We start from the raw sequence: 25,355 nt of genomic DNA on the forward strand, positions 1-25,355 counted from the left end.
GGCATCTTGCAAACAGGACTGTGCAAAAGTCAGAGACCACCCTTACATAAGGAAGAAGAAAATCAAATTTAAAAAAAAAAAAAATCAGGAGACTTGGTTCCCAGAATTGGAATTGGAGCATTTCTTTCTCATGCTCCTAAGGGGTTTTCTTGCCACTGTTGCCCTCAACATAGGGTCTGAAAAGCTGCTATGATACAATGTCTCTTGTAATGAGCATATTAAATGGAACTGAATTGAGCTGGTGGGGGGATTTAGCCTATCAAGCAGTTTCAGAAATGTTAATGGTGCAAGGAAAAGATTTAAAACTCTTCCTCAGGAATTACATCTTAAGACAGCTGGCCTATGTGGCATGGGTAAAAAAGGCCAGGTTTTATGCACACACCTCAAAGGGACCAACCTAGCAAGGCCACTATGTCCTAGAAAATACTAACGAAACGAAAACAGTCTTGAGAATCTTATTTTGAGTAACTGATTCATTCTTTAGCTGATATGGGTATTAATATCGAAAAATGTTGATTAAGATAGGGAGGAGGAAAAACACAGACCTTTCCTCTCTTAAAATACAGAATGAACAGGCATAGGAACCTAAACCCTTTCTATTTTTGATAACGTCCTGCATTTTGCACTTTAGTTATGTTACATTCATCGATCTTTAACTTCATACACGGAAAGGAAACAAAAGAAAGCCTAAATACAAAATCGAGAGTAAAGAGACACCTGCTGTTCAAACTGAGAACTGAACACTGCTGTGAGCAGGTGTGTGGAAATGCAGGTCAGGTGCAGATGTTCAATATTCCATCACTTCACTGGAGCAGACAGGCAGCCTGGAGCTGAAATTATGCAGCAGACAAACACAATTTATGCAGACAATAAACATTTTTGTGCTCGACAGTGGAGTGGAAACACTAGGAGAGGAATACAAATCAAATGACATGACTATAAAGGGAGAAGAGATTTATTGAAGCTTTTGCTGTTTAGACAAATAAATATGACAAGTCATAAGAGCACTGATGGGTAGTTTTTTCCATAGATAATCGTGCTTTGATCGATCTCAGATGTTTCTTGCTGGTAGCCTACTGTCCTTTCAATGCATCTGGCTGTTGCCAACACAACTACTGAAGCATAATGCATTGATCTCCGCACTGGAGTCTGAGCATGTTTTATCCACATGTAAAAAGCCTTCATTTGTCCAAAGTTGACATGCTAATGGCCTCAGGAGGTTACAGGAAGCGAATGCCTGCTCCAAACTGCACTCCATCACATATCCTATAAAAAAAAACAAAAAGAATATGTCATATATTAATGTTTGAGCTTCATGTCTTTCACTATTCCTTGACGTTAGGCCATGTGACTGTGTCATCACTACTGCTCAGTTTCATAACAGCACTGAAATAGAAGAACGTTTCCAAGTCAAACTTGCTCGACTGGATCTCAGTTTATGTTAAACACACCCTAATGGACAAGCATTAAGTCTGACAGGTAAGTGTGTACCTGTCTCCACTCTGGACACCCATGGGAATGCAATAGTTGAGCTCCAAGCGAGCAATGTTCCCCAGACGCAGCACGATCCCTGCTCCATACGACCAGCGGATACACTCTGCCAGCTTGCTTAGGTGGGCTCGTGGCCCCTCACCTAAACAGGAACAACAGCTATAGTGAAATATCCAACACAAAACTTCTGCACTCTAGTAGCATAGCTAGAGCTTACATAGCAGGAAAACAAACATGTAAAATGTTACCCAGTGGTTTTGTTATTTTTCTAAATCCGGGACTCACCGTAGTTGAGGTTGCACAGGTTTCCGGCATTGAGGAAGAAGTGTGTCCTGAAGAGGTCCCCAAAGCCTCCTCGGCCTGGCCTGAAGGGCAGAGGGGTGTACAGGTGGAGCCCACCAGCCCAATATGCCTCCCCACCTAGGTAATCACCTGCCATAAAGAGTGGGACAACAGGGTCATTTTTCCCAACTCAGAAACCACACATGAAACCAAACAGCTGCTGACAAAGTGACAAAATGTGTTTGTGCTAAAATCCTGACTGATATTGTGGATTTTGTAAACTGAGAATGTGAGTAATGTTTTTAAGATCAAGTCTGTTTTAATGATCCCAAATTTATTTTAATTTGAACACATCCTTTACAGAGAACACAATTAAATACGTCACTTTTCTGCAAATGTTAGTGTGTAATGTCTATTTATTTGCTGTGTTTAACATAAAAATTTCCCATTATAAACTGTCCCATGACTTGTGCAGAGGCAACATTTTATGTTTTTTCCCCTAATATGTTAAATTCAGAAAAATAAAAACAGTTACTATGCATTAAAATGTGCAGAAGTGTGTCCTCTGTAGAGGATGTGTTCACTTATTTTCACGTAGAAAAGCAACAAAATCAATCAAAGCATACAACTAGACCTGAAGATTTCTCACCTTCACTCTGTGGTCCAATGCTGTACATGCTGAACCCCCTCACACTGGTGGGACCACCCAGATAAAACCTGTCCACATTCAAACAATGTTACTACCCTGAAGCACTATTCATTTCTATTAATTATTTTAAAAGATAAACATGCAGATAATGATGTCACTTTAACAGGTGACTTCAGCTGTTTGTTTGACGTGAACCATTTTCACGCTTCTCATTAAGAAAATGACTTGCATTGGATGAATATCCTCTAACCCTGGAGGATTCAGCAATGGTCCTGAAGTCCAGCACAGTTTGGTGATAATTCCTCTACTCAGACACACCCACTAAACCTGGCAATTACCAGATGAGCTGAAACAGGTGTCTTTGAGCAGGGAAGTCACCAAACCGGCCCTCCAGGATCAGAGTTGAATATCCCTGCACTAACCTGTCACAAATGGATGTTGGTTTGTCTCCAATGGCCAGCAGCATACCACCCCATAGAGAGGCAGAGAGAACCTACAAGGAAGAGAAAACCAGACAGCATTTAAACATTTCCCCCACGCCAGTCTAAAACCCAACAATGCACTGCCAGAGAGCTCAAATTCAAACTGTGCTATTGGTTCTCACCGAGTCCCAGAAGAGACGCTTGTTGAGTTGAATCTCAAAGTCCTCCTTCAGGAAGCTAGCATCTCCGCCTGTGTAGCCTGCCAACTCCTGCAATGTCAGAAAAACTGCTTTAACTCAAGCACAAAATCTTTCAGAATCAATTTTCTTTTTACATAATACAGCCGACCCGCAGAGTATCAGTAAAAATACACACCTGATTGATCTTTAGTAAGGCACCTTTCTTGGGGAGGATTGGAGAGTTGCGTGTATCAATGACCATTGCATGCTGAAGAGGGAAAATTTACAGGGTCAGAACTTCTGCTTCAGGAGTTTAACATCAGTAAAGAATTCTCTGAAGTTACTATGAAAAGACACTGATTTATAATTTTAAAATATAAAATGCCAGTTTGCCCCGTTAAAGAGCAAATAATGTTGATAACGTTGCACATTTAGCTAATACAAAGTACTAGAAATGTGCTAGTGTGTTTCCTGTGTCCATTTACCCTACATGGTGTGAGTTTCAAATAAAAAATCCAATAAAAATCTGCCAATAAATTGGCCAATGGTCAATTTGGCTGTAAAGATATCGGAATCAGCCACAAAAATTAAAGATCGGCGCTTTTCAGCACTTTTGAATAAAGTGCTGAAATGAACAGACGGAAAAAAACTTTAAAACTGAGAATTTGTCAATATAATTTAGGAAAGTGTTGAATCATGTGAATAAGCATAATTCTAATATTAATTCAAACAACTGATTCACGTTGTGCAAATGTTTCAAATGATTTAGTACAAGCATCACTAAAATAATCTGTCAGTATTTCACAGACAGACTTACTGAGAGAGAGGATTTGAGTGAATGGCCGCTCTCCTCTCTGACGGCGAAGGAGGCGGTGCGTGCCAAACAGCCCAGCTCTCTCCACACACCCTCCCACTTCAGCGTGTGGTTCGTTCTCCAGATTGGGAACTGCCAGAATAGAACAGATCAGCATATAAATATACTGTATGACATGGGGTTGGAGAATGTACATATTAAGCATATTTTCAATTCAATTCTCTTTGCCTTCACATCATTCTCTGATACTTTTTCTTCACAGAAATAAATAATGGCAAGAAAAAAACTACTCTGTCATTCTGACAGGTTTCCATCTGACTATCAAGTTAAATCTGAACTGAATATCTAAAATGTCACAAAAAGATATTCAAACTTCTGTACAAGGAAATAAAACTCTCTATGTCATGTACGTAAAAACTACAAAATATGGAGAGTCACCAGAGAAAATATTACATGTCGAGCAACTTCTCCTTTTTGTTTTTTCGTTTATTTTATGTCTGCATTTTTCATCACAAGAGTGCAGAAATGACATGCACTGACAAACACAATGGCTCAGGACATGTCCATTAATCAGCTTATGTCTGTTTACCACCTAATATCTGCGTTATGCTTTTATTCTATGATAAGACACATTTAATTTCTTTGCCAGTCTACTGGTACCTGCTGCCTTCTGTCAATTTTGTAGCGACAGCCAGACAAAAATAGACATACATGTTCAGTCATATGACTGTGTTCTATTTGTGCTCACATTATTAATTCAGCAAATGCTTTTGCATTGTAATTTAAAACATGTTCATCTGCAAAAAAAAAATCACATGGTGTGAATACTGGGCCTTTTTCTATTGAATCTTTTTAGATGGATATGCTAAAAATTCACATAAACAACTGGATTAAAATTTAGCTAGTGAGAGAAAAGAGCCTTACACTGAACTCTGTGGAGATTCCTCTGTCAGTCTCCCTCAGTGAACTCCATGGGAACTGCCCTGTGACTTTGTATATATTGATGGAGAAACTACAACAAATCTGAGTGTTAGTAGCAAACAGGGGCAGTTTGGCACACTGAAGAGTTTTTTAAAGCTCATAAAACAGAGATTATGGATGGAATAAAACCATGATAACTACAGTATAGACCAGTGTTTCCCAACCCTTCATATATTCCACAGTCTATATACCAGCTATTACATGTTCATGATCACTTGGTATAGGTGCTTTGGGAGATTTGATACAAAGAAGACATGAACTGTCCATGGATTATTGTGGACTGGACTAGGGGGGCACTAATTTAGAGTACATTCTGTATCAATGACCAAATCAAAATTAAATAATGGCTTATAACCAAAAGATCCCCTTAATAATGAAACATTTACTAAAGGAGAATTCCACCAATTTTTCAGCTTTTCTGCATAACTCAATCACTGAGATGTAAACAAATGATTCATTGTTGAGAAACTTACTGACACAGATGTTCTAATTTACAATAGTGATAATAGGGATCAGAACTTGTGATGTCCACAACACAAATATAGCCATTTTATTACTATCCAAAACAACAAGTGAACATGTTTTATGAGTTTTTATATGTAATGCTGATGGTAAAATAGTAGTAAATCCAAAATAACAGGGACTATTTTACTTTACAACATTCTGCAGGTACCCGCCTTCCATGGCTGGATTAAAAAAAATGTTTTAAGCCAAAAACTTATTTCATATCAACTGTAAAGCAATGTCTCAGGCATCAGTCAGTGTATTCGTAACCACTTAATGTAATAACTTTATTAGGTGGCCTTTAGAGGCATTAACTCTTCAGATGTGTGGTACCCAACACCACTACTGTGAGTCAGTAAGTTTCTCATTACACCACCCTGAATGACTTTGTTTACATCTTAATTAATTATTTATGCAGAAATTTTAAATCATTAGTGGAAATCCCCTTCAATGCAACGATGAGGCCACTAAGCATACTTGCGCTCAAAGTGTCCAGGCTGGGGCTTAAAGAAGGAGAGGCCGTAGGACGTTTCCTTGGTACCATAAGAGAACTGAAAGGTGAGTTTTTCAGCACGGCCAAAACTATTTGGCAGTTTCAAACCCAGCACCTGAAATCAGATCAGAAAAACAGCCATGCTTTACTTCCTATAATAAATTTATTTTATTGACAGGCTTCTCTTATTGCTATTATGAATATTCTCTACAGAAAATTGAGGACATGAAGGTGCCTTTTAGAATATTAACTATTATTAACACTGCTACTTTGATTTATCTATGATAAGGAGAATAACAAAATAAGCATCTGAATGACATAAAAAGAATTTTGTCTATTCTGTGCTTGTACACTTAGTCAGAAGCACCTTGATAACTCACCATGCTTCCCTCATTGTTTCCAACCATGGTGTTGTAGCTTCCAGTCATTCTTCTGAGCTCCTTCACCTCGAATGTTACATCCAGTCCATTGGGCAGTGCATCCTCACCTACGGTCATGTCATACAGCATTTCAAACTTCTGACACTTGCAGCAAATAAGCACTGTCTGTCAAAATAACGTACCTTCGGCAGTATCGATGACAACTTCCACTTGTCTGAATATTCCTAGACGCAGCAGTTTCTGTCTGGCATCATGGGACTTTTTCATCACCTGTAATGAAGATACAACAAAATCCACTCTTTCTTGTGGGTTCCCAAACTTTGATCAGCTCTAATCGCAGTGTTCCAATAATAAATACACAATACTCACATCAATCAAGTTCTTGGCTCGGAAAACATCTGCAATTTCATATGTCAAGATGTCCTCCTTTGTTCTTCCAAGCCCATCTATATGCACACGCTGGACTACAACCTAAACAATCACAGAGGATTCAATAAGTGCTGACCTAAAACAATAAAACATTGTTGCTTTTTGCAGAAAATAAACCAGACTCACATCTTTGTTTTCAAGAACTTCTTGCTGAGGCTCTTGCTCTGGTTCCACCAAGTCCAGGTCATCTGCTTGCACCCCCAGTTCAGGTCCTTGCATAGGTAGAGGGTCTAAACTCTAAAGGAGAAGATTGTAGCATTTTGTGAGAAGGATGCAATGCCTGTTCTCACAATGTTAACTAACAACAGACGTAGCACAGTGTAGCATAAAACCATCCTCAATGAAATAATGACTCAAGCAGAAGCGCAAGAAGCTTCCAAATCGCAACTTCAGTAAGAACACAAAATCTTCAGTTTAAAACAAACAACCCCTCAAATGCTAGGCCTATATTTCCTGTGTGACTGCAATGGAACTTCTAGCACATCCATCATCTATTACTATAAGAAGTGAAGTTTGTTAGGTGATATTCATATATCTATTGGATCTCTTACAGTCTATATTAAAATAACTCCAAAAGTTCCAAACATGAGAGATCAGGTGATGAAGCAACAGGACAGAATGAATTTGAGCCCAAAAATGAATGAGGAACTACATATGAGGCAGCTTTTATTCTTCACAAATGTTCATTGTACACAGAGTACAAAAAAATAAATAAATAAACAAAACCAAAAAAGAAATTAGATTTTAACTTAAAAAGTACGTTGACCTGGCAATTTTAACATTTAAAATTTTAACAATTTAACATAATTTTTAGATTTTACTGACATAAATAACAAACAATAAGCTGACATAATGCACCATATTGAATAATGTTTTGTTAACATAATATTAGAACTTTAACTTTGTTGTGTATAAATATTATTTGGTAAAATACTCCGAAACGTAGAAGTGCGTCCAAATTTTGCTGAAGTACATGGAACTGAATAAACAGAGAAACATTACATTTACTACGGACGTTACGTCACATTAAGGTATGTTAACTTTTCTAGTTAATTCAGTCTAATTAGGTCTAGTTAAAGCTCACTGTATTCATCCGCGCGCACTGATACCAGTCTTATCTTGCGAGACCTGTAATAAACAGAGTAATTACAGCACATTACAGCACAGCACGGTGCACCCACTCCGCTTTCTTTATGTACAATATCTGAACAGAAGGAATTCACAGAATTTATTTTCGCAGCTTCTTATTCGATTTTTCCCCTCAGGCGCCAGAAAGTAACTGCTGCACCATTTAAGGTGGAGCTGTAACTTCGAACAAGAACCGGACTTAAGCTTCGTAATGATTCTTTCACGTCTTGTGGATCAGCTGTGCTGACAATGTAAACCAACGACCTGAATATTTACACACAGCCCTTGATTCTCTCTGACCCACAGATGTGTAATGAAACTTCCAGCCTGCTCTGTCAGTAATAGCCCGAGCAGGAGCTCAGCGCTGGCCCTTATCAGAGGTCATTGCTCTGTTTTCTCCAGTAAGTACGGAAAAACACCCTCACTTACTCTGGCGTGCACGGCCCCCATGTCTAAAAGCTCTGTTACATTCAGATGTCCCTAAAACTACGACGACTCGTGAATGAGTTTTGGAGAAGTTTCTGCGGCTCTGACTGCTAACGCCTCAAACAGTCACCAGGAGGCCGCCATGACACCTCTTAACTCCTCCCCCCGTGTGACGAGCCAAGCGGACGTCATACCCCTAACTTCTTTCCTTCTTTTTATTTCTTTGTTTGTTTGTTTATTTCTTTATTTTCTTGTTTCTTTCTTCTTTCTTTCGTACTATATTTATTTTCTTAAGCATTCAAACAATAACTGTCCATAAAAACACTTGTGAAACATTTTTGAAGGGCCCAGGTTCTACATTTTTCTCGTATTTAATTTTCCCCTTTAGGTCCACTCATAACATGTGGTTTTATGTACCAGAACTGTTGTGATTTCTGATCTTTTTTAATCCTTTGGAATTGAAGCCCCTGTTCTGTTGCTGTGCCTTTACGACTGGTGTAGGTAAATAATCTCTGCTCTGATTGGCTGCTCTGTACAGCCACATTCAAAAAGCAGCGCATTCCTTGTAACTTCTGCATGAATGGGCGGGGGCGAAGCTGCTATAGGCTGCAGAGGCGGATATATGTAAATGAATTGGTTGTCATGACATCACAAAAACAATTAATTAAAAGTGGGCTTTTCGTGCACCTTAGTTTTGGACCATATGGACTGAGAAGTGAACAGCATAGTTTTAACAGTGTTCAAACACTACATCAAACTTTTTTATTTACGAAAGAAAGGAAAAAATGTTTTTTCCTGAAGGTGTGGGCCCTTTAGTGAAAGTGGCCAGGTCTGACTTTGCACTGAGATGAAGCGGCCAAAATGCACATGCTTAATACCAGTGGTGATATTATGTAGATCTAAAAGCTTTTAAAGTGTTCAACATACTATATAAATACGTCAATAAGGTCATGTGTTCAAATTCACCTTATTTATTTATTTATTTATTTATTTATTTCTCACAGGCACTGGGAACTGGATTTTACAAGTTCACACCAACAGTTCAGAGTAACGTGTTACAACTTAGTAAAGTTGCCTTTTCTTTAAATTTCAAATTACTACAAAATTTACTATATGACCAGCTCCTACATTTTTTTCTGGCAACCAAGAATGAAACATTTAAACAGATCGTCCAGTAGATTTTTTTTTAATAATTTGTGTCAAATGTGTTAAATATTAATCGTCATTAGTATGTAATTGCGTCAAATTGAAAAGAGTGACACAAACCAACTTTAAAATTAAGTATCTTTAAGTGTTTTGACAACTAAGTTTAAAAGTCATTTATTTCCTTTGCAGTGCCTTTTGTGGGGAGCTGGGAGATATTTGAATCAGTGGGCGGGGTCTCGCTCTGACTGACAGAATGAACGTGGCGCGTGGATCTCCATGACAACACAGAGCGTCGACTGGTAACAGTGAACATTGTAACGTGTGATTTTCCAACCAGGCTAATGCTAATGGAGTGAAAATAGGACGAGAAGAAAAGGATTCATCAAACTTGTTCCTCCCTAGTCATCTTTGGAGAATTAGGTAAGCTTTCAGAGTGAAGTTTCCATCTTCAGGTTGATTAAATGAGTATTTTTAACAAACAACACTATCATGTGTTCACATTCTAACCTGTGCTCAGGAACAAGTGTGCTGACCAGCTAAAGCTGATTAATCGATGCCTATAAAGCATGTTTCTCTGTTTAACTCAAAGGTTGAGAATAATTTAAAGCACAGAAAGGATACAAAAATAATGAACTCTGAAATGTATCTGTCACAGTAAGATACCTCTTAACATCCACAGTCCCAGGTAATCAGTACAAAAGTGAAATAAGTTAACAACTAAATAAACTTTTGTGGTGTAGCTTCCAGCAGTGATGTTCACGGTAGTTCCTCTCAGTCCAAGTCTGGAGAGTTTGAGGCCTACGTCTCAAGGAATTGCCATCATCCCCAGAAGCAGGAGCACCTCTCGCACACCCAGTGGAGACCTTCAGTGGAAAAATGCTCTCAAATCTGACTCTGGTAAGCATAAATGTCGCCTAACAAAAGGTGCATAACTAATAACATTTACTCAGTTACATTAAATTACTAACAAAGTAAACTTTTGATAAATTTGTACTTGAAATGATTACATTTTTACTTTTGCTCAAATATATTTGTGCAGGAAGTAATTACTTTTTACTACTTGTAGACATGAACCTTTACTTTTACATACTGTTCTAGATGGTAATTTCTTATTTGTGGTTAATGTCATTATGTCACACTTTTAAAGTTTATCATGTTATTTTAAAGGGAACTCTGAAAGTTAAGACTTTTAAGACTTTTCTTTTGTACTTTCACGCTCTAGCTAAAGGTTGAAAAGCTAAATGATATGTTTGAGTTAAACCACATACTTTGCTTGCTGTTCCTTGAACAATAAACAAGAGCGAGAGCAACCATTTGATGCTGTAACAAAAATGACAACCTACTATTAGAGGGATTTGGTCTATTTTTAATAATTCATGAAGTGTTTTGGTTGGTTTATACAACATATGTTAATAGCATTAGACATGTATACTATATTGAGGCTTCCATGTATTAACATTTAGGGTTCCCTTTAAATTCAGAGTGATTTAGATTCTCACAAAAAGAAGAAATAATGAAAGAATAGAGCCTAACAACTTTCACTTCCAATGCAAATAGATGCTGGATGTACTAAGAAGTTCCACTGCAGTTCTATATGTATAAGGTCTATAAGTACTTTTATTTTTTTATTGTTTTTGGAAAAGTACCATAACTCCTACCTGAATCATTATTTCCCAGCAGTACCAATGCTTTTACTTGAGTATGGGTTTAGGCTGCTCTGCCTACCTCTAGGCCTATACCTTAGGGCAAGACAAGCAGTTACATTTTAACTTCTCAAACCCTGAGATGCCTAAATGTGGGCCTATACTTTAGTTCTTCACTCTCATAACGTATATATTAGTTTCATTGTAGTTATTAAATCATTTCTAGAGATCAGAGGATTAATGGGCCACTTTTCCATCTTAATGGAACAACTTAACTGAGAACTGTATTGGCCAGAGATTCAGTAGAGTAGATGTTTAGTGGACAATTACGGTCCTCTTGTTTTACAATCCTGACCAAGACGTAATCTGACTCAAAAGCCAGGTCAATGTGTATTAACTACTATCAAATTCTGAACATTAAGAAAGTGTTGTAAATTTTATCCTTGTTTTCCTCGTCCTGTCTAGCCTCCTCTGTGCAGTCAGTGGCAGATGAGAATCTGTCTTTAGCAGACATTGAGAGCATGCTCTCACAGAAAGTGGGAGATCAGGAAGGATGACCTGAAGGCAGCTTTCCGTGCCTTTGACCAGGAGAGCAGGGGAACTATCACCAAAGGAGAATTTCGCCGTGTTATAGAGGGCTTCCTTGTGCCACTTACTCAGTCACAGTTTGAAGCCTTGTTAGCAAAGGTGAGCAAATTAAAGGATAAAATTTCTTAAGATGTTAAGTACGGTCGCTAGTTTACTTTGATAAATATATAATGTTGTGAGTGAGCTGAAAGTATCAAGATTCTTGGATACATAGAACTTATGTTCAGAGTTGGAATGTGCAGATTCAAACTGTGGATGTTTAAATTTTTGACCATATTCTTTGTAATATTGTATTTATGTCAGGTTCCAAAGAGAGCGAAATGGAACAATACCTTACCTGGATTTCCTGCGACAATACTGCAGGGTCTCATCAGGAACTAGGTATTGTAGTTGCAGGTTTAATTTTTTTTTCTTTAACAATATGAACTTGAATCATCATAGAAACATATCAGTTTCTCTTGCTACAGGATACCTTCTGTAGGTGGTAGTCACCGGAGGTGGCCACTGGGAGAGCTACAGTGCCGCCTGAAGGACAAGGCAGGAAAATTTTGCCCCTTTGAAATGTAGCAGCAAAGCATGTTTTTGTTAAGTTTTTAAAATAGCCTTTCCTTTTTCTAACAGATTGGAGGCAACCTAAAAAACATCACAAGAGCCTTTCGCCTGTTTGATTATAATCGAGATGGGCGGATTCAACAGCATGAACTGAGGAGAGTTCTGGAGAGCTACTGCTTTCCTCTGAGCCAGCAGGAATTTCACAGGTCCACCCATTCCATTACTGTCCATCAATAATAGGGTCAAGATTTTTTAATTTGAATAACTACAATTACATGTACTGTTATTTGTTGATGATTACAGGCTCTGGTCACACTACAGTCCAAATAACTCACAAACAATATCCTACAAGGAGTTTCTTGAGAGGCTTGGTGTTGATTGTGAGAACTACAGGAAGATTGCACCTGACTCTGTAAAACTTGGTAATGACTATTGAGTTTTATACGATGCTGTGATGCTGTGATGCATTGGAGAGACTGCTAATAGGGTTATAACCAGGTCAAATAACTAGGTATACAGACTACTATAGGGGTTGTACCAGGCCAAATAACTAAGCAAACAGACTGATATAAAGATTATAACTAGGTCAAATAACCAGCTAAACAGATTAGTATAGGAGTTATAACCAGGCCAAATAACAGGTTAGACATGCTACTGTAGGGATCATAAACAGGTCAAATAACTAGGCATACAGACTACAATAGGGATTACACCAGGTCAAATAACTAGCCATACAGACTACTATAGAGGTCATAACCAGGTCAAACAGACAACTATAAAGGTTATATCAGACTACTATAGAAACTACTATTACAACTATAACCACATCAAATAACCACGTAAACCGAGCACTATAGGGGTTATAACCAGTCCAAATAACAGGTTAGACATGCTAGTGTAGGGGTTATAACAGGTCAAATAACCAGGCAAGCAGACTGCTATAGGGCTTGCATAACATGAAGAGGTCAGTACAACATGAAGAGGTCAGTACAACATGTAGAGGTCAGTACTTAAATAACAAAAGCAAGCTGGGGACAAACAGGTTCAGAGACACAACTAAAGCAGCAAGAAACTTTGCATTCAACAGCGGTGTGATGTGGAGTTTTATAACAGTCCTAATGGGTCCTTAACATGGATATGTGTGCAGTGAGCATACAGGGAACACAGTGGAGCTGATGATCGCTAGCCCGGCAACATTATCCTTTTACTTTTGCCCCTCCTTAAATAGGCCAATTTTCAGTAGTTCCTTTTTCTTTGAAGAATTGTTTTGAGGCTGAGGTTTTACTGCTCTGTTACAATGCTCCACTTTATAATCACAGTTGTTTTCTGCTTTCCCCTTTAATTTGTCTCTACAAAAAACCTTGCACAAGCTTTGAATTGGGATGCAGTAAACCGATCAACAGCAAGGCCCAAAAGCAGAACAGCAGTTTGGACTGCTTCATCTGAGACCGCAGATTCTTTGGATGAAATCCACACCAAGTTTCTGAAAAAAGTGAGTATGTGTGACCACTCAAACTACAACTAAACTGCATCATAACAAAATACTGTAACCTGAGTATACACTGTGTTATGTGCAATAGATGAGCTCAAATTATGCCTTTGTGGAAAGAGCCCTTCAAGCATTTGACGTCAAAGACAGAGGTGTTGTCTCCCATGATGACCTGAAGTCAGTCCTGAGCAGTTTCCTTTTCCCAATCAGTGACAGAATTTTTCCGAGTCTCTTGAGCAGGTATGATTCCCTAGTTGTATAACAGGAGCTGATTCTGCACTGTAATGGTTACCTTTACTCATTTATCTGCATTTTATTTTGGTCAGATTTGGAGTGAACCCTGCAGAACCTGTGGAATGGAGAAAGTTCATTGGTCTATTCAGAGAAGAAGAGAAGATGTCACCTGTGGGGTGAGACAAAGTCTTAACATTTCTGTTTAACCTTTTAAACTCCAAGCACCTGTCAGCGAGTCTATGCTTTCTGTTCCTCACTGACATTACCAATTAAATATTAGTAATATGAAATAATAACTCATTAATTGGTGAACAGTAAGTCTGCAGTTCATGTAAACAATGAAATTCAGTGAAACACAGATACTAAAATAATAAATAATTGCAACGAAGAGTGAAAGTGTTTACAACCTCGTGATTTTTGTATCCATCAGGAAAGACACAGGTGCTGTAACCCCTGACTTGTCCAGTTTTGAAGAAGTCTTATCAAAGTTAAGAGAGCAGATACTTAAGGTTTTCCCTCTTCTGAAGAGAGGATTCCTGGTCTTGGATGAGGTTTGTTAAAAGTTTCAAATTGTACTGTAAACTATGTAGCATGACAGAAATTAAATTTCTTAGTTCCACTATCAGTCATTTTTCACCTGTTGTAAAATTAACATAATTATAAAATTACAAACGTGAACTCTGAAATCTACTTGCATTCAATTTTGTGAATGTGTTGGGTTGTTTGTTAACTCCAGAGCAGAACTGGAGTGGTCAGCAGGCCTGATCTGCGGAGGCTTCTGGAGAGTTTGACCATAAGGCTGACAGATGAGCAGTTCAAAGGGCTGATAGATTTTTTCTGTGAACCAAACTCAGGAACAGTCAACTACCAGCACTTCATGGACTTTATCCAACAAAAAAGACCAGCAGTGGTAACATTTTTGCAATGCGATATGCCCAACCAAATAGATTATATGTTCACAAAATGAATTTGACTATTTGTCTAAAATTACTGGCTGATCTCTTTCTTCTCCTTCTTTTTTTCTGTTAATACATAGTCCTTCACTCTAAGGTCATAATGAACATGCAGTAGCTTACATTTTCAGCATAGTTGTGTGAGCAGTTTTGTTTTCTTGTGTCATTTGCAGGGTCAGGAGCAGAGTAGCAAGCCTCCAGAGCAGCCAGAGACCCAGTGTCAGCTTTCTGCTGTATCTCCATCATCCACAGCAACCTGGCCTACGGTATGTAGGGGAGAATAGGGCACAGCCTATTCTCCTGGCAGGAGTCTAAACGTTACAACTAGGTGGGGTTAATTGTATCAGACTGAGGGACTGGTTGTAGCAGTCTATGGCATATTTATGCAAAACACAGTTAATTCAGTACAATTCTATGTCGTTTAAACCAGAATACATACATAAAAATATATTCATCATCATAAATATGATTCCTGAAAAGAGAGAGTGTCTCATATATATATATATATATATATATATATATATATATATATATATAGCACACATATGTATATATATATATATAATATTGGTGTGAATTGTGTGATTTATACAGACAAAGCAGTATTCAAAAATCAGTATGAGAAAACAAACTTATCATACGAAAAATGATCTTTGACTGCCAACAGTTGCAGGTGACGCTGCTATGGGGATACTAAAAGATCATATGTTAGTTTGTGCCATGCTCTTTCCTTCAATTTCACTTAATATGTTAGCGATCTGTACTATTATGGCGAAGGTCTCCAAACCTGGTCCTGGAGAGCTCTTTACCGCAGAGCCTAATTCCACCCACAATTTGCCACCCCTGCGTCCATGAGTCCATTTAAAATACATGTTAACCTGGTTAAATGTAACCAGGGCAGAAAAGCACAATCATGATGATTAGACTGTTTATTTCAGATTACTTTTTTAAATTTAGCCAACCAGGGGCCTGATGCTCTTGAAATGGCTCACTTTTTATTCTTAGGGCCATTACAGTTCTTGAGTCTGTAGTTGAATGAAGTTAGCAAACATTTGAAGAGTGTATCACTGCTGTTGGAACAAAACCTCACATCTCTGAAAGGATAATGTTGCAGGAGAAGGGAAAAATAGTATTATGAAATTTCTACGGGTCCATTCGTCATGAAATCTAACTCAAGGCAAAGTGTAACTGGAGAAAAAAAAAAAATGGACACAAGGTTTTTGCGTGCCAACATGTAAGAGACCTTATTATGTCCAGAGCAACTCTTAAATTATTATATATTTCATTTGTAGGTGGAGGAAATTCTTAAGGAGAAGTTGTCTGAGCAATATGATTCACTGATGGTATCTCTAAGCCTTGCGGACCCAATGCAGAGCTGCTGTGTTCCTCCTGAAGACTTGAGAAAGCTCATACAGCAGTATGGGCTGCCACTGTCTGACAGCCACTTCAACAAGTAAGATTCCCACAGTGTTACACGGAGACCTAGCATTACTTCAACATGAACAGACTTTATTCATTTTGGAACTTTTCTCTCCTTTTTGCTCCCCTGTAGGCTCTGTGAGCCATTTATAGAGTCTGGAGGAGTGAACTACAAGCTGTTGATGATGAGCCTTGGACTCTCCAAGATTAGAAAGATAAGAAGTGCTAACAAAAGTCCTAGCATCATAGAAAGGTCTGTTCTAAGACTCTGTCTCAAAAGTCTAGAGAACAATGTACACATTTTCATCCTTTATTATACAACAGTTAGTTCCGACCACACAAGCTGATTGGTTGAGAAGCATTCTAACCGCGCTGATATTTGGCCATAACATCACGGGTTTTTCACAAACACTGTATCACTCCACTGAGACGCAGTTGCTAAGCAACGACTTTGACAGCTGTAGGAGACGCTCAAGCCATTTGAACGTTTTTACTTCTTACTTTGCGCACAAGCAGAAAATGGATACTTTTAAGATCACATTTGACCGACAGCCGATTTGGTCAGACTCTGAAGATGAGGCTACACTAAATTCCCAAACTGTCAGTTGGTCTGTGTGGAGCTGGAGAACGAACTGCCGGCTGTGCACATCCAAATTTATTAATTTCTCACTTTTTTATTTAACTGTTGTATAAAAGCAACAGAACACTCGAGGTTGTGTGTTATCGTATATAACATCACGGCTGTGATGATCTACGGCGACCAAATCACAGCTGTGATGTTATTTCACGATAACACACTCCCTCTCTATCAATCAAAAACGTTTGCTTCTTTATTTTTGCAAGCTAATGGACCCTGCTGATTACCGTTTAGCAAAGTGCATGCCTAAAACTTCATGCTTCAAACAAGTTGCTAAGTAATTTCAGATAGACTTGCTTACGGTTTCTGACATTGTATGATGTACCGTTCTATATTCTATATGATGTACTGATCGATAAAAATAGGCCAGCCTTGTTGTTATTCTTCAGTTTCTCTATTATAGTGTTTTAAGTGGCAGTCATTATGCACTGTTTGATTTACAGAAATGAGAGTGCTTATATGGAGAGGACTGGGAAGCAGGAGGTGGTGGATGTTGTTCTAAGGAGGCTCAGAGACAGGCTGCAGATGCATGGAGTCACTCTTGAACACTATCTAATGGCCATCTGCAGGTCTGCAGCAATGCTTGACTTGAGAGACTTCCAGAAGGTAATTAACCCTTATAATCCCAAGCTTATTACATACTAAGCCTTATTATTCAGTAACTACAGGACTTCAATGCAAACTGGCTGAGCTATTCTTAGGTAATAGGAGTGTGTAATAAAACCTGTGGGCTCTGGCCATGTAAGAGGTTAACTCAAACATGCCTGTAAAGAATCCACATTTGGAAATACAGGGCCTAAGAGAGAACATAAAAGCACTCTGTATTGCTCAGTCATTACATGCTTTCTGCCTCTGTCTTAGATTCTGGATGACTGTAGAATTTCCCTACAAGTGCCAGAGTTTCAGATCCTCATCCAGGCTCTTGGTTTCTGTGATGGACAGATCTCCTTTGCAGAATTTGTGGCCAAATATGAAGGTGAGAGCGCTAGCAAAGCCTCAGTATGACCTATGACTGACAGAACTTGGTAATGCATCTCTAACATAACTTTTTTTTCCACACAGATGCTGTGCAAAAAGAAAATGAAGAGCAAAGAATAAAGTCAAGCAATATTAAAGCCAGCAGTGTGATGTCCGCAGAGGACTGTTTCAATCAACTTGAGAAGAGAATCAAAGATGTTCACGGGGTATGATATTTCTCTGATTTAGTGGAATGATTATATGTTTAGTCTGAAGTCAAGAATATCACAGTGTGAATAAATCACTACTCAAAAACTGACTTTACAACAGAAGGTGAAAAAAAGGTCTCATCGTTTTCTCTCAGGATGTTTTAACAGCATTCCGGCTGATGGACAGGAACAGAGATGGACTGGTGTATCAGAACGACTTCAGAGTTCTGTTTGACAGCCTGAAGTTTGTCACTAAGGAACAGGAATATCAGAGACTGCTGAAGCTGCTGGGCTTTAAGCCTGGCTCCAATCTTAACTACGCTGAGTTCTTCCACAAGATCCAGCCTAACAAGAGAAATGGACTACAGCTCATCACTAACATGACGTGAGTGCGTCAAATTTCTCACACTGTGAAACGGCTGCAATACTGTGCATGCAACATAGAGAAGGTCCACTTATAAATTTGTTTCTTGTATTTGTGTCGCCAGAGCCGATCAGTTGCTTGAACGAGCATGTGAGCAGGTTCACACCTACCTAATGACCTCTGTACGCACAGAGTGGGGAAAGTTCTCAAAGGTAACTGGTACATTTCTCTAAGCCGCTTCTGCTCACTCTTTATCTGTTGCTGCCTCCAAAGCACTGTTGTGCCACTGCATCTGTTTTCATATATCTCAAGTATGACACTTTATTGTTGTCACGATAAATTACATCACAATATGTCACAAGTTTTTCTGAGTGTATCTTCAGTGCTTAAAGAACACTGACTGATCAACTGCATGCTTTATAACAAAGAATGGATAATTAATCTTGGTTAATTTGATTATGTAGTATTATGATATATTATGATATATTATGATATATTTCTTACTTATTGTCCATGCCTAATCTGAAGCTTAATTTACCAATTTGGTGTTTTGGCTTCTAAAGAATTGTTGTGACCAATTGTTTTTTATTCTCTCCACTGTGTTTGTATTTACACTAATGAGACTGAACAGTAATTTAACTCATTAAATTCCAAGGTTTATTACATACTAAGTCATATTATTTAGTAATAACACTGAAACCAATGCACACTGGCTAAATCATTCTTAAATTATAGGAGTAAGGATTAAAGGTCTGGACCCTGGGCATTTAAGAAGTTAAAACTCTTTTTATACGTTCTTCACAGACTTTCTGCCAGTATGGTGAGGATGGTGAAAGTATAATTACTAAGAATGATCTGAGGAATGTCCTTTACAAATACTACTTGCCCATCACTCCAAGAGAATTTGAGAAAATATGGGCAAGGTAAAGAACACTGTGTACTTCCTAGTATGTATAATGCTTTTTTATAGAAGTCTGAACATTGGACCTCATTCATCAACCGTTCTTAAGAAGAAATTTCTTCTTAAAACCCACTTACACAGTTTTTTTTACAAAAATTCTGACATTCACCAATGTTTTCTTATCTGGGATTTGTTCTTAAGTAAGAACAGAATCTACACACACTAAAGAGCACAAAAGTGTGAACAATTCTGCGATTTAAGTACACATCGTGAATCTGACATAGACTTTTTCTTAGGACCTTTCCGAAAAACAAATTTAGAAAAAACTTTTTATTGGTGAATGAGGCCCATTGACATCATGTCTTTTGGATGCCAGTTTTTGCTCATAAATAGAAGAGTCAAGACAGATGTAAGGATAACTGATCCCAGGTGCCTTATATCTACTAGGTACGATGACGATGGGAAAGGATACGTCACTCAGACAGAGTTCCTGGACAAGTTAAATATCGTACCGAATGAGTTTACGCAGCCAGTGAGTCCGAAAGAAAAGCCCACAAACAGAACAGCCTGTACGACCCCCCTCACAGAGACCACACTGCACAGGCTGCGGTGAGTAACATGCATAGTAATCTTCTACTTAGTCCCAATAAAATCCCTTTAAAATCCAATCTAATTTTAATTTTGAGGAAGTTTAGCTTTAGTTTCAGTTTGATGTTTAGGCATTATTTACTTCTTATTTCTTATTTTCTACTTATTTACATCATGTACTGTCTTCACTGGCAAATATACAAATAAATATTTTTTTTATTTCTTTATAGGGATCGGTTAAAGCTCAGCTTGGAAGATGTGAGCAACAGCCTGGTGTCAATGGATAAGAGCAGAGATGGCAATGTGACAGTGACAGACCTGCTGTCTCTTTTAAATAGACATGGCTTCCAGATAGAAGAATTCCAGTTACTGCATCTAATCAACAAGTATGACAAACATCCACAAAAATAATCATATATACACCTTTCAAACAACCTGATTGGTTCCTGGTCCACATATACTTTGGAGTGGTTTAGGAGTTCAGCAAGATACAGGTGAAAACATATGAGTTAGCTGAAACTGTTCTCTGCATCAATGCCCTTGTATAAGTCCTCTTTTTTCTCTGTTCTTGTTCCTTCTTTCTGCTTCTCTTCAGTCTTGGAGTTAATGTCACACACAGTAAGCTGTCTTACCTTGATTTTCTTGAGCATCTTGCTGGTCCTGGAGCTGTAATGGCATCTCCACGCAGCCAATCCAGAGGGTCTCCTACACCAGGAGAAGATGTTGGAGAACTCAGCCCTGACAGAGCCTTACAGAGGGTCAGAGAGCTGGTCACCACCTTCTCAGACACTCTTTCCAAGGTAATGAACAGCGGGTGGTCTTACAAGGTAACTGATTGAATTAACTGCGGGTGTAATAACGAAATTATGCATGTATCGACCAAAATCAAATTCTCAGGTTACATTCCTAAATCCAAAACACAAAGCTTCGTGTATTGATTTTATCATCTGTATTTGAATTTTATTAAAATGAACAAATTGAATTGTGGTGCGATAACCAAAAATCTCTTTTCTATTGTTTTGGTGACTTCAGGCTTTTAAAGCATTTGATAAAACTAAAAATGGCATGATAGCTCAGCCTGAATTTCGGCGGGTGCTGGACCATTTCTGCATCAGGCTCTCTGATGTGCAGTACAAGAAGCTTCTGGCTAAACTCTCAGTCAGAGATGGAGAAGAAACCATGGTAGATTGGAAGCAGTTTCTGCAAACCTTCAATCTTCGCAATCAAGAGGTGAAATGGATGGATGGATGGATGGATGGATGGATGGATGGACAAATAGAGTTTCCTCAAGGGGAAAAACAGTAGCTGACAAACACAGGACATTATATACACATGTCACGTATTAATGACTATTACACCATTGATTAAATTAATAAAGACCAAAAAAGTTACTATAAATAGCATAACAAACTATGTTGCGCAGTATTTGTCCTGTTATGTCAAGTTATAATTATTTTGTTGCTTCTTTAGACCTCCGAAGAATGGCTAGAGAAGGTCCAGAAGATGCGCTTCCCTAACCAAGCCCATCCTCTGCCAATCAGTGATATATTACAGAGGATTCGAGAGGTGGTCACTGCTCGTCTTTACACCATAACCAAGGAGATGGTGGACCTGGACTATGCCAGCATGAATGCCATTTCAAAAGAGCACTTCAAGGTCATCTGTGACCACCACTTCATGAGACTTACTGTTGATCAGGTAAGTCATTGTACTGTCAGATAACCGCAACTAAATCTAAACCTAACAGCTTTACCAAGTCATCAGCCCTTCTTGCTCTCCACCACCCTATGAGTCATAAAAAATGCATTCTTTGCCAGTTTGAAAAGCTGTGGAAAATGTTGCCTGTCAACTCACATGGCCGCCTGGATTACCGTGAGTTCCTGAAGAAGTTCAGTGGAGAAATGCAAGAACAGGAAAAACCTGGAGTATCACCTTCCCCAGACCGTTTAGTCCCATCAGAGAGCTCACCTGCTGTTCTGCCACAATGCCCTAAATCTGCATCCTGCATCCTTGAACGAAGCAAGGTGCTGTATATGTTTCTAAGTATATGCCTGTCTATACCGCCTCACTCTTTTTTGTTAACCCCTTCAACTCACGTCCACACTTTCCTTTCTTATTCTCATAACTACATGCCTTATATATTAGTTTCATAGTAGTTACCAAATAATTTGTTGTACTTGCTGAATCATAAGCCTTCAGATTACTAAAACAATCAGAGCTGTGCATAACAATAGGGCAACATGTATTAGTTCACAAATCATGACATAAATGTAAGTTTTTTTAAATGGATTCAATTTTTTTTGTTATTTTTGTATGTGTTCCATATAAACCCAGTCATTAACTCCAGAGCAGCCCAAGCGTCCCTCCACAGTATGTGGTAGGATTTCGGTGCCGTTGGATCCTGAAGCTGTGGAGCAGACGTTGCGCTCCCAGATCCGCGGCTGTTGGAGGAGGGTCCAGAGGAGGTGTAGGGAGGCCGACCCTGGCAGAACCGGAGAGATTGACAAAGAGGCCTTCTTAGGTATGGTTAATAATGGTAATGTTGTTTAAAGCCAAATCAGTGTAACACTGCTTATTTTCAATGTTTTGTAATGAAATAAATTGGACTACCATTCCAGCACATTGTCATTTACATTTACATTTATTCATCCAGAGCGATTTACAGGATTATTTTGTTTTCTACATTGCAAATAAGCCAGAGTTTAAGGATACCATCAAATGAATAATATGATATAATACAATGTCTTAACACTTGTGGACTCAATGTTTTAGTATACATTAGTGGTTTCAGTGTTCCTGGTTACAGAGTTGATGTTTGCTCGTATGTATGTTTCCCACAGACATACTGGAGAATCTCCATATTGACCTGACACAGCCTCAGTTTGAACAGCTGTCTGAGAAGTATAACATCAGCAAAAATGGACACGTCTGCTACTCAGAATTTCTGCAGCACTTTGTGCTCATGCTCAGACCTCAGGCCAACACCTGCACCGGCAGACGCAAACTGCACCTGCCCAGAACACCAGTGAGGTTTCTGCACTCATTACTGTGCTGTGAATGATAGTAGCACTCTTTCACATGACTGAATTTACTTGGCTCTCATATGTTATAAAAGATACTGTATAGTAGTTTAGACTTTACCAGTATACAACACTCATAAAGGGCAATGGTTTTTCAAAATGTCTGCATAATTCAAGCTTTGACAAAATGTCAGTTAGGTTTGATGTGAAATGGTTCACTGTAGAGAAATTTAATGACTTGGGTTTATTTACGGTGGTGGTGATTGGAACCAGGGGTCACAATATTTTATTGACTATCCAAAATGACCAGTGAACCTACACTTGTCTTCTGTGTTATTATATGTAATGTTGATGATGTGAACGTAGCCTAAGATGACTGTGAACAATTCTGACTCAGTAAGTTTCTCTATAATCAAACCACTCTGAATGACTTTGTTTACATCTTAGGCTACATTCACGAGCCTCATTGCTCAGTTATGATTTTTTGCTTAGATCTGATCTTTTTAACTCTGTGGTTCACATTTGTATAGGTAAGTGACTCAAATCTGTCATTAGTGTGAACAAACCTGTGTCCTGAAACAATCCGCATGCGCACATCCTAACCAATAACGTCACATGAATGAACCACATGAGTCATGAACAACAAACAAATTAACCAGCAGGACAAGCCTTCTTCGCATTATTAGAGCAAGATGAAGGCAAAAAAGGGTCAGATGCTTTTGCAGCATTTATTGGCTGTTAACACTGAATGTTGGTGCCTGAGCAGTGAAAAAACCCTCATGAATTCTGATCTGGCCTTTCTCACCAAGGTCGCATGGCCACAAATGGGATATGTGTCTGATCTAGGACCACGTATGACAGCGGCTCAGATCTGATTTGAAAAGATCAGCTTTGTATGTCAACACAGCTCTGAAAAATCTGATCTGTGTTAAATTAAGGCAAAGAATTGGATTTGTGTCACTTCAGCCTGGTAATGTAAATGTAGCCTTAATTTTGAGAAATTGGTGGAATTCCCCTTTAATTACTGCATACTTGATCACTTTCAGAGATGACTGGATTACTAGAAACAGTGGTTGAGTGGTAGAATGAAAAGGACAATGACAGCAATTTTTAGGGTGTGAAGTTTTATTTTGACTGCATTGCCCAGCATGCTGTATGTCTCTGTCTCTCTTCCTCAGATGAGTGCTGGGCCCTTAAGCAGGCTGGGCGTGGATGCCTTGCTCAGGCTGTTTGGTCCTATCCAGCTCAACTGGAGGACCATCAGACGGACGTTTGTCTCCTATGATAAAGAGCGTACAGGGAAGATTTCTGTACAGGACTTCAGAAAGGTGAATAATATTTGCTAACTTTGTTGCCATCGAACTTGTTCTTGATGACAATGATCCCAATGCAATAACGACCTATCCCAAATTTTGGGAAACATGGCATGAGTGTCTAGGACTTTGGAGCTTAGTTAAGTAAACTGATTTATGAATATTCAAACATGACAACCAGTGTATTTCTTACCTCTTCATCAAAATAGAACTTTACTTCGTTCATCTCTCTAATCATATTAAACACAATTCATCATACTGTACCATTTAAAATACAAAATTCTTGTTCTCCTGTAATCTTTAATCCCATCTCTAATGCTGCCTCTAAATCGTTTTATATTTTTGTGTCACAGTGTGTCAATAAAATCATGTTTTCCCCTACCCCGTCCCACCACCTAGCTCAGAGACCCTCTCTGTTACGGCACAGGAGAGTGTGTTGTGATTTCCGGTTCACATTGATCATTCTGACCGGAACATCTTTGTTGAAGTGCTCATAAAACTACTAAAGTGTTTGTTATCGCCACAGGTTTTGAGACAGTACAACGTAAATATCTCGGAGGAAGATTTCTTTCATCTTACATCTTTCTTGGACAAGAACATCTCGGGAAAAATTTCATACAATGAATTTCTATGCATTTTCCAAAAATGAGTGCACTGTCATCACATTTCTTCTATGAAATAAAATGCATAAATATATGAAATAAAATGGATAAAAGAACAACTTTTCTTTTCTTTCTTACCATAAGGAATTACCAAAGTAGAACTAATTAACTGGTAAGAAACTGTATAGAGTTGGCCTGAAAGACAGCATAGTTCAAAATGACAGTGAGAAGAGCCAAACAGTGAGTGATCCCTTCTCCTTTACACAGCACACAGTAACATCACTGTGTTCACCGGTAATTTTTTAAATGTTCTGTGTGGTGTGTATAAAATATTTAACTCATGATGCAATACAGTTTAAATAGCAGAAAGGCTTGTTTTATGAACCTGTTTTGAATAGTCAAAGAAGCATTTCACTGATTTTACAAAATTTCAGCATTATTAAATCATTAGCATGTAAAAAAAGTCATTCATATTCATAGTCAGTTTATTCAGAATAGTTTGATGTGAAATGCTCTATTTTTGAGAAAATAACCAAGTCAGAATTGTGAACAGTGGTGATGA

At 38.4% G+C, this 25,355-nt stretch overlaps 2 protein-coding genes across 2 annotated transcripts; one reads left to right on the forward strand and one right to left on the reverse strand.

The window, feature by feature from the left end:
• Positions 1-937: 937 nt before the first annotated feature.
• On the reverse strand, positions 938-8,362 carry samm50 (SAMM50 sorting and assembly machinery component). Its single transcript, XM_036568267.1, has 15 exons — positions 8,182-8,362; positions 6,751-6,861; positions 6,565-6,666; positions 6,378-6,465; positions 6,196-6,302; positions 5,800-5,930; positions 4,762-4,849; positions 3,841-3,969; positions 3,220-3,291; positions 3,027-3,113; positions 2,845-2,915; positions 2,423-2,490; positions 1,777-1,923; positions 1,492-1,633; positions 938-1,266 (listed from the first exon to the last, which is right to left on the reverse strand). The coding sequence occupies exons 1-15, from the start codon at positions 8,200-8,202 to the stop codon at positions 1,221-1,223; spliced, it is 1,410 nt and encodes a 469-aa protein (XP_036424160.1). The 5' UTR covers positions 8,203-8,362; the 3' UTR covers positions 938-1,220.
• A 1,244-nt stretch (positions 8,363-9,606) lies between these two features.
• efcab6 (EF-hand calcium binding domain 6) lies at positions 9,607-24,840 on the forward strand. Its single transcript, XM_036567948.1, is given in 32 exon segments — positions 9,607-9,744; positions 10,065-10,221; positions 11,433-11,512; positions 11,514-11,654; positions 11,872-11,936; positions 12,023-12,092; positions 12,177-12,313; positions 12,411-12,529; positions 13,478-13,599; positions 13,688-13,836; positions 13,923-13,985; positions 14,249-14,381; positions 14,567-14,740; positions 14,957-15,049; positions 16,076-16,236; positions 16,336-16,495; positions 17,305-17,445; positions 17,701-17,815; positions 17,902-18,023; positions 18,161-18,390; positions 18,494-18,581; positions 19,174-19,292; positions 19,718-19,879; positions 20,089-20,244; positions 20,454-20,658; positions 20,891-21,088; positions 21,329-21,556; positions 21,676-21,882; positions 22,193-22,379; positions 22,699-22,883; positions 24,057-24,206; positions 24,718-24,840. Coding segments are annotated over 31 exon segments (4,428 nt in total). The 5' UTR covers positions 9,607-9,744; positions 10,065-10,076.
• The last annotated feature ends 515 nt before the right edge of the window (positions 24,841-25,355 follow it).

This window comes from Colossoma macropomum, unplaced genomic scaffold (assembly GCF_904425465.1).
Source record: "Colossoma macropomum unplaced genomic scaffold, Colossoma_macropomum, whole genome shotgun sequence".
In the NCBI taxonomy this organism is placed as follows: Eukaryota; Metazoa; Chordata; class Actinopteri; order Characiformes; family Serrasalmidae; genus Colossoma; species Colossoma macropomum.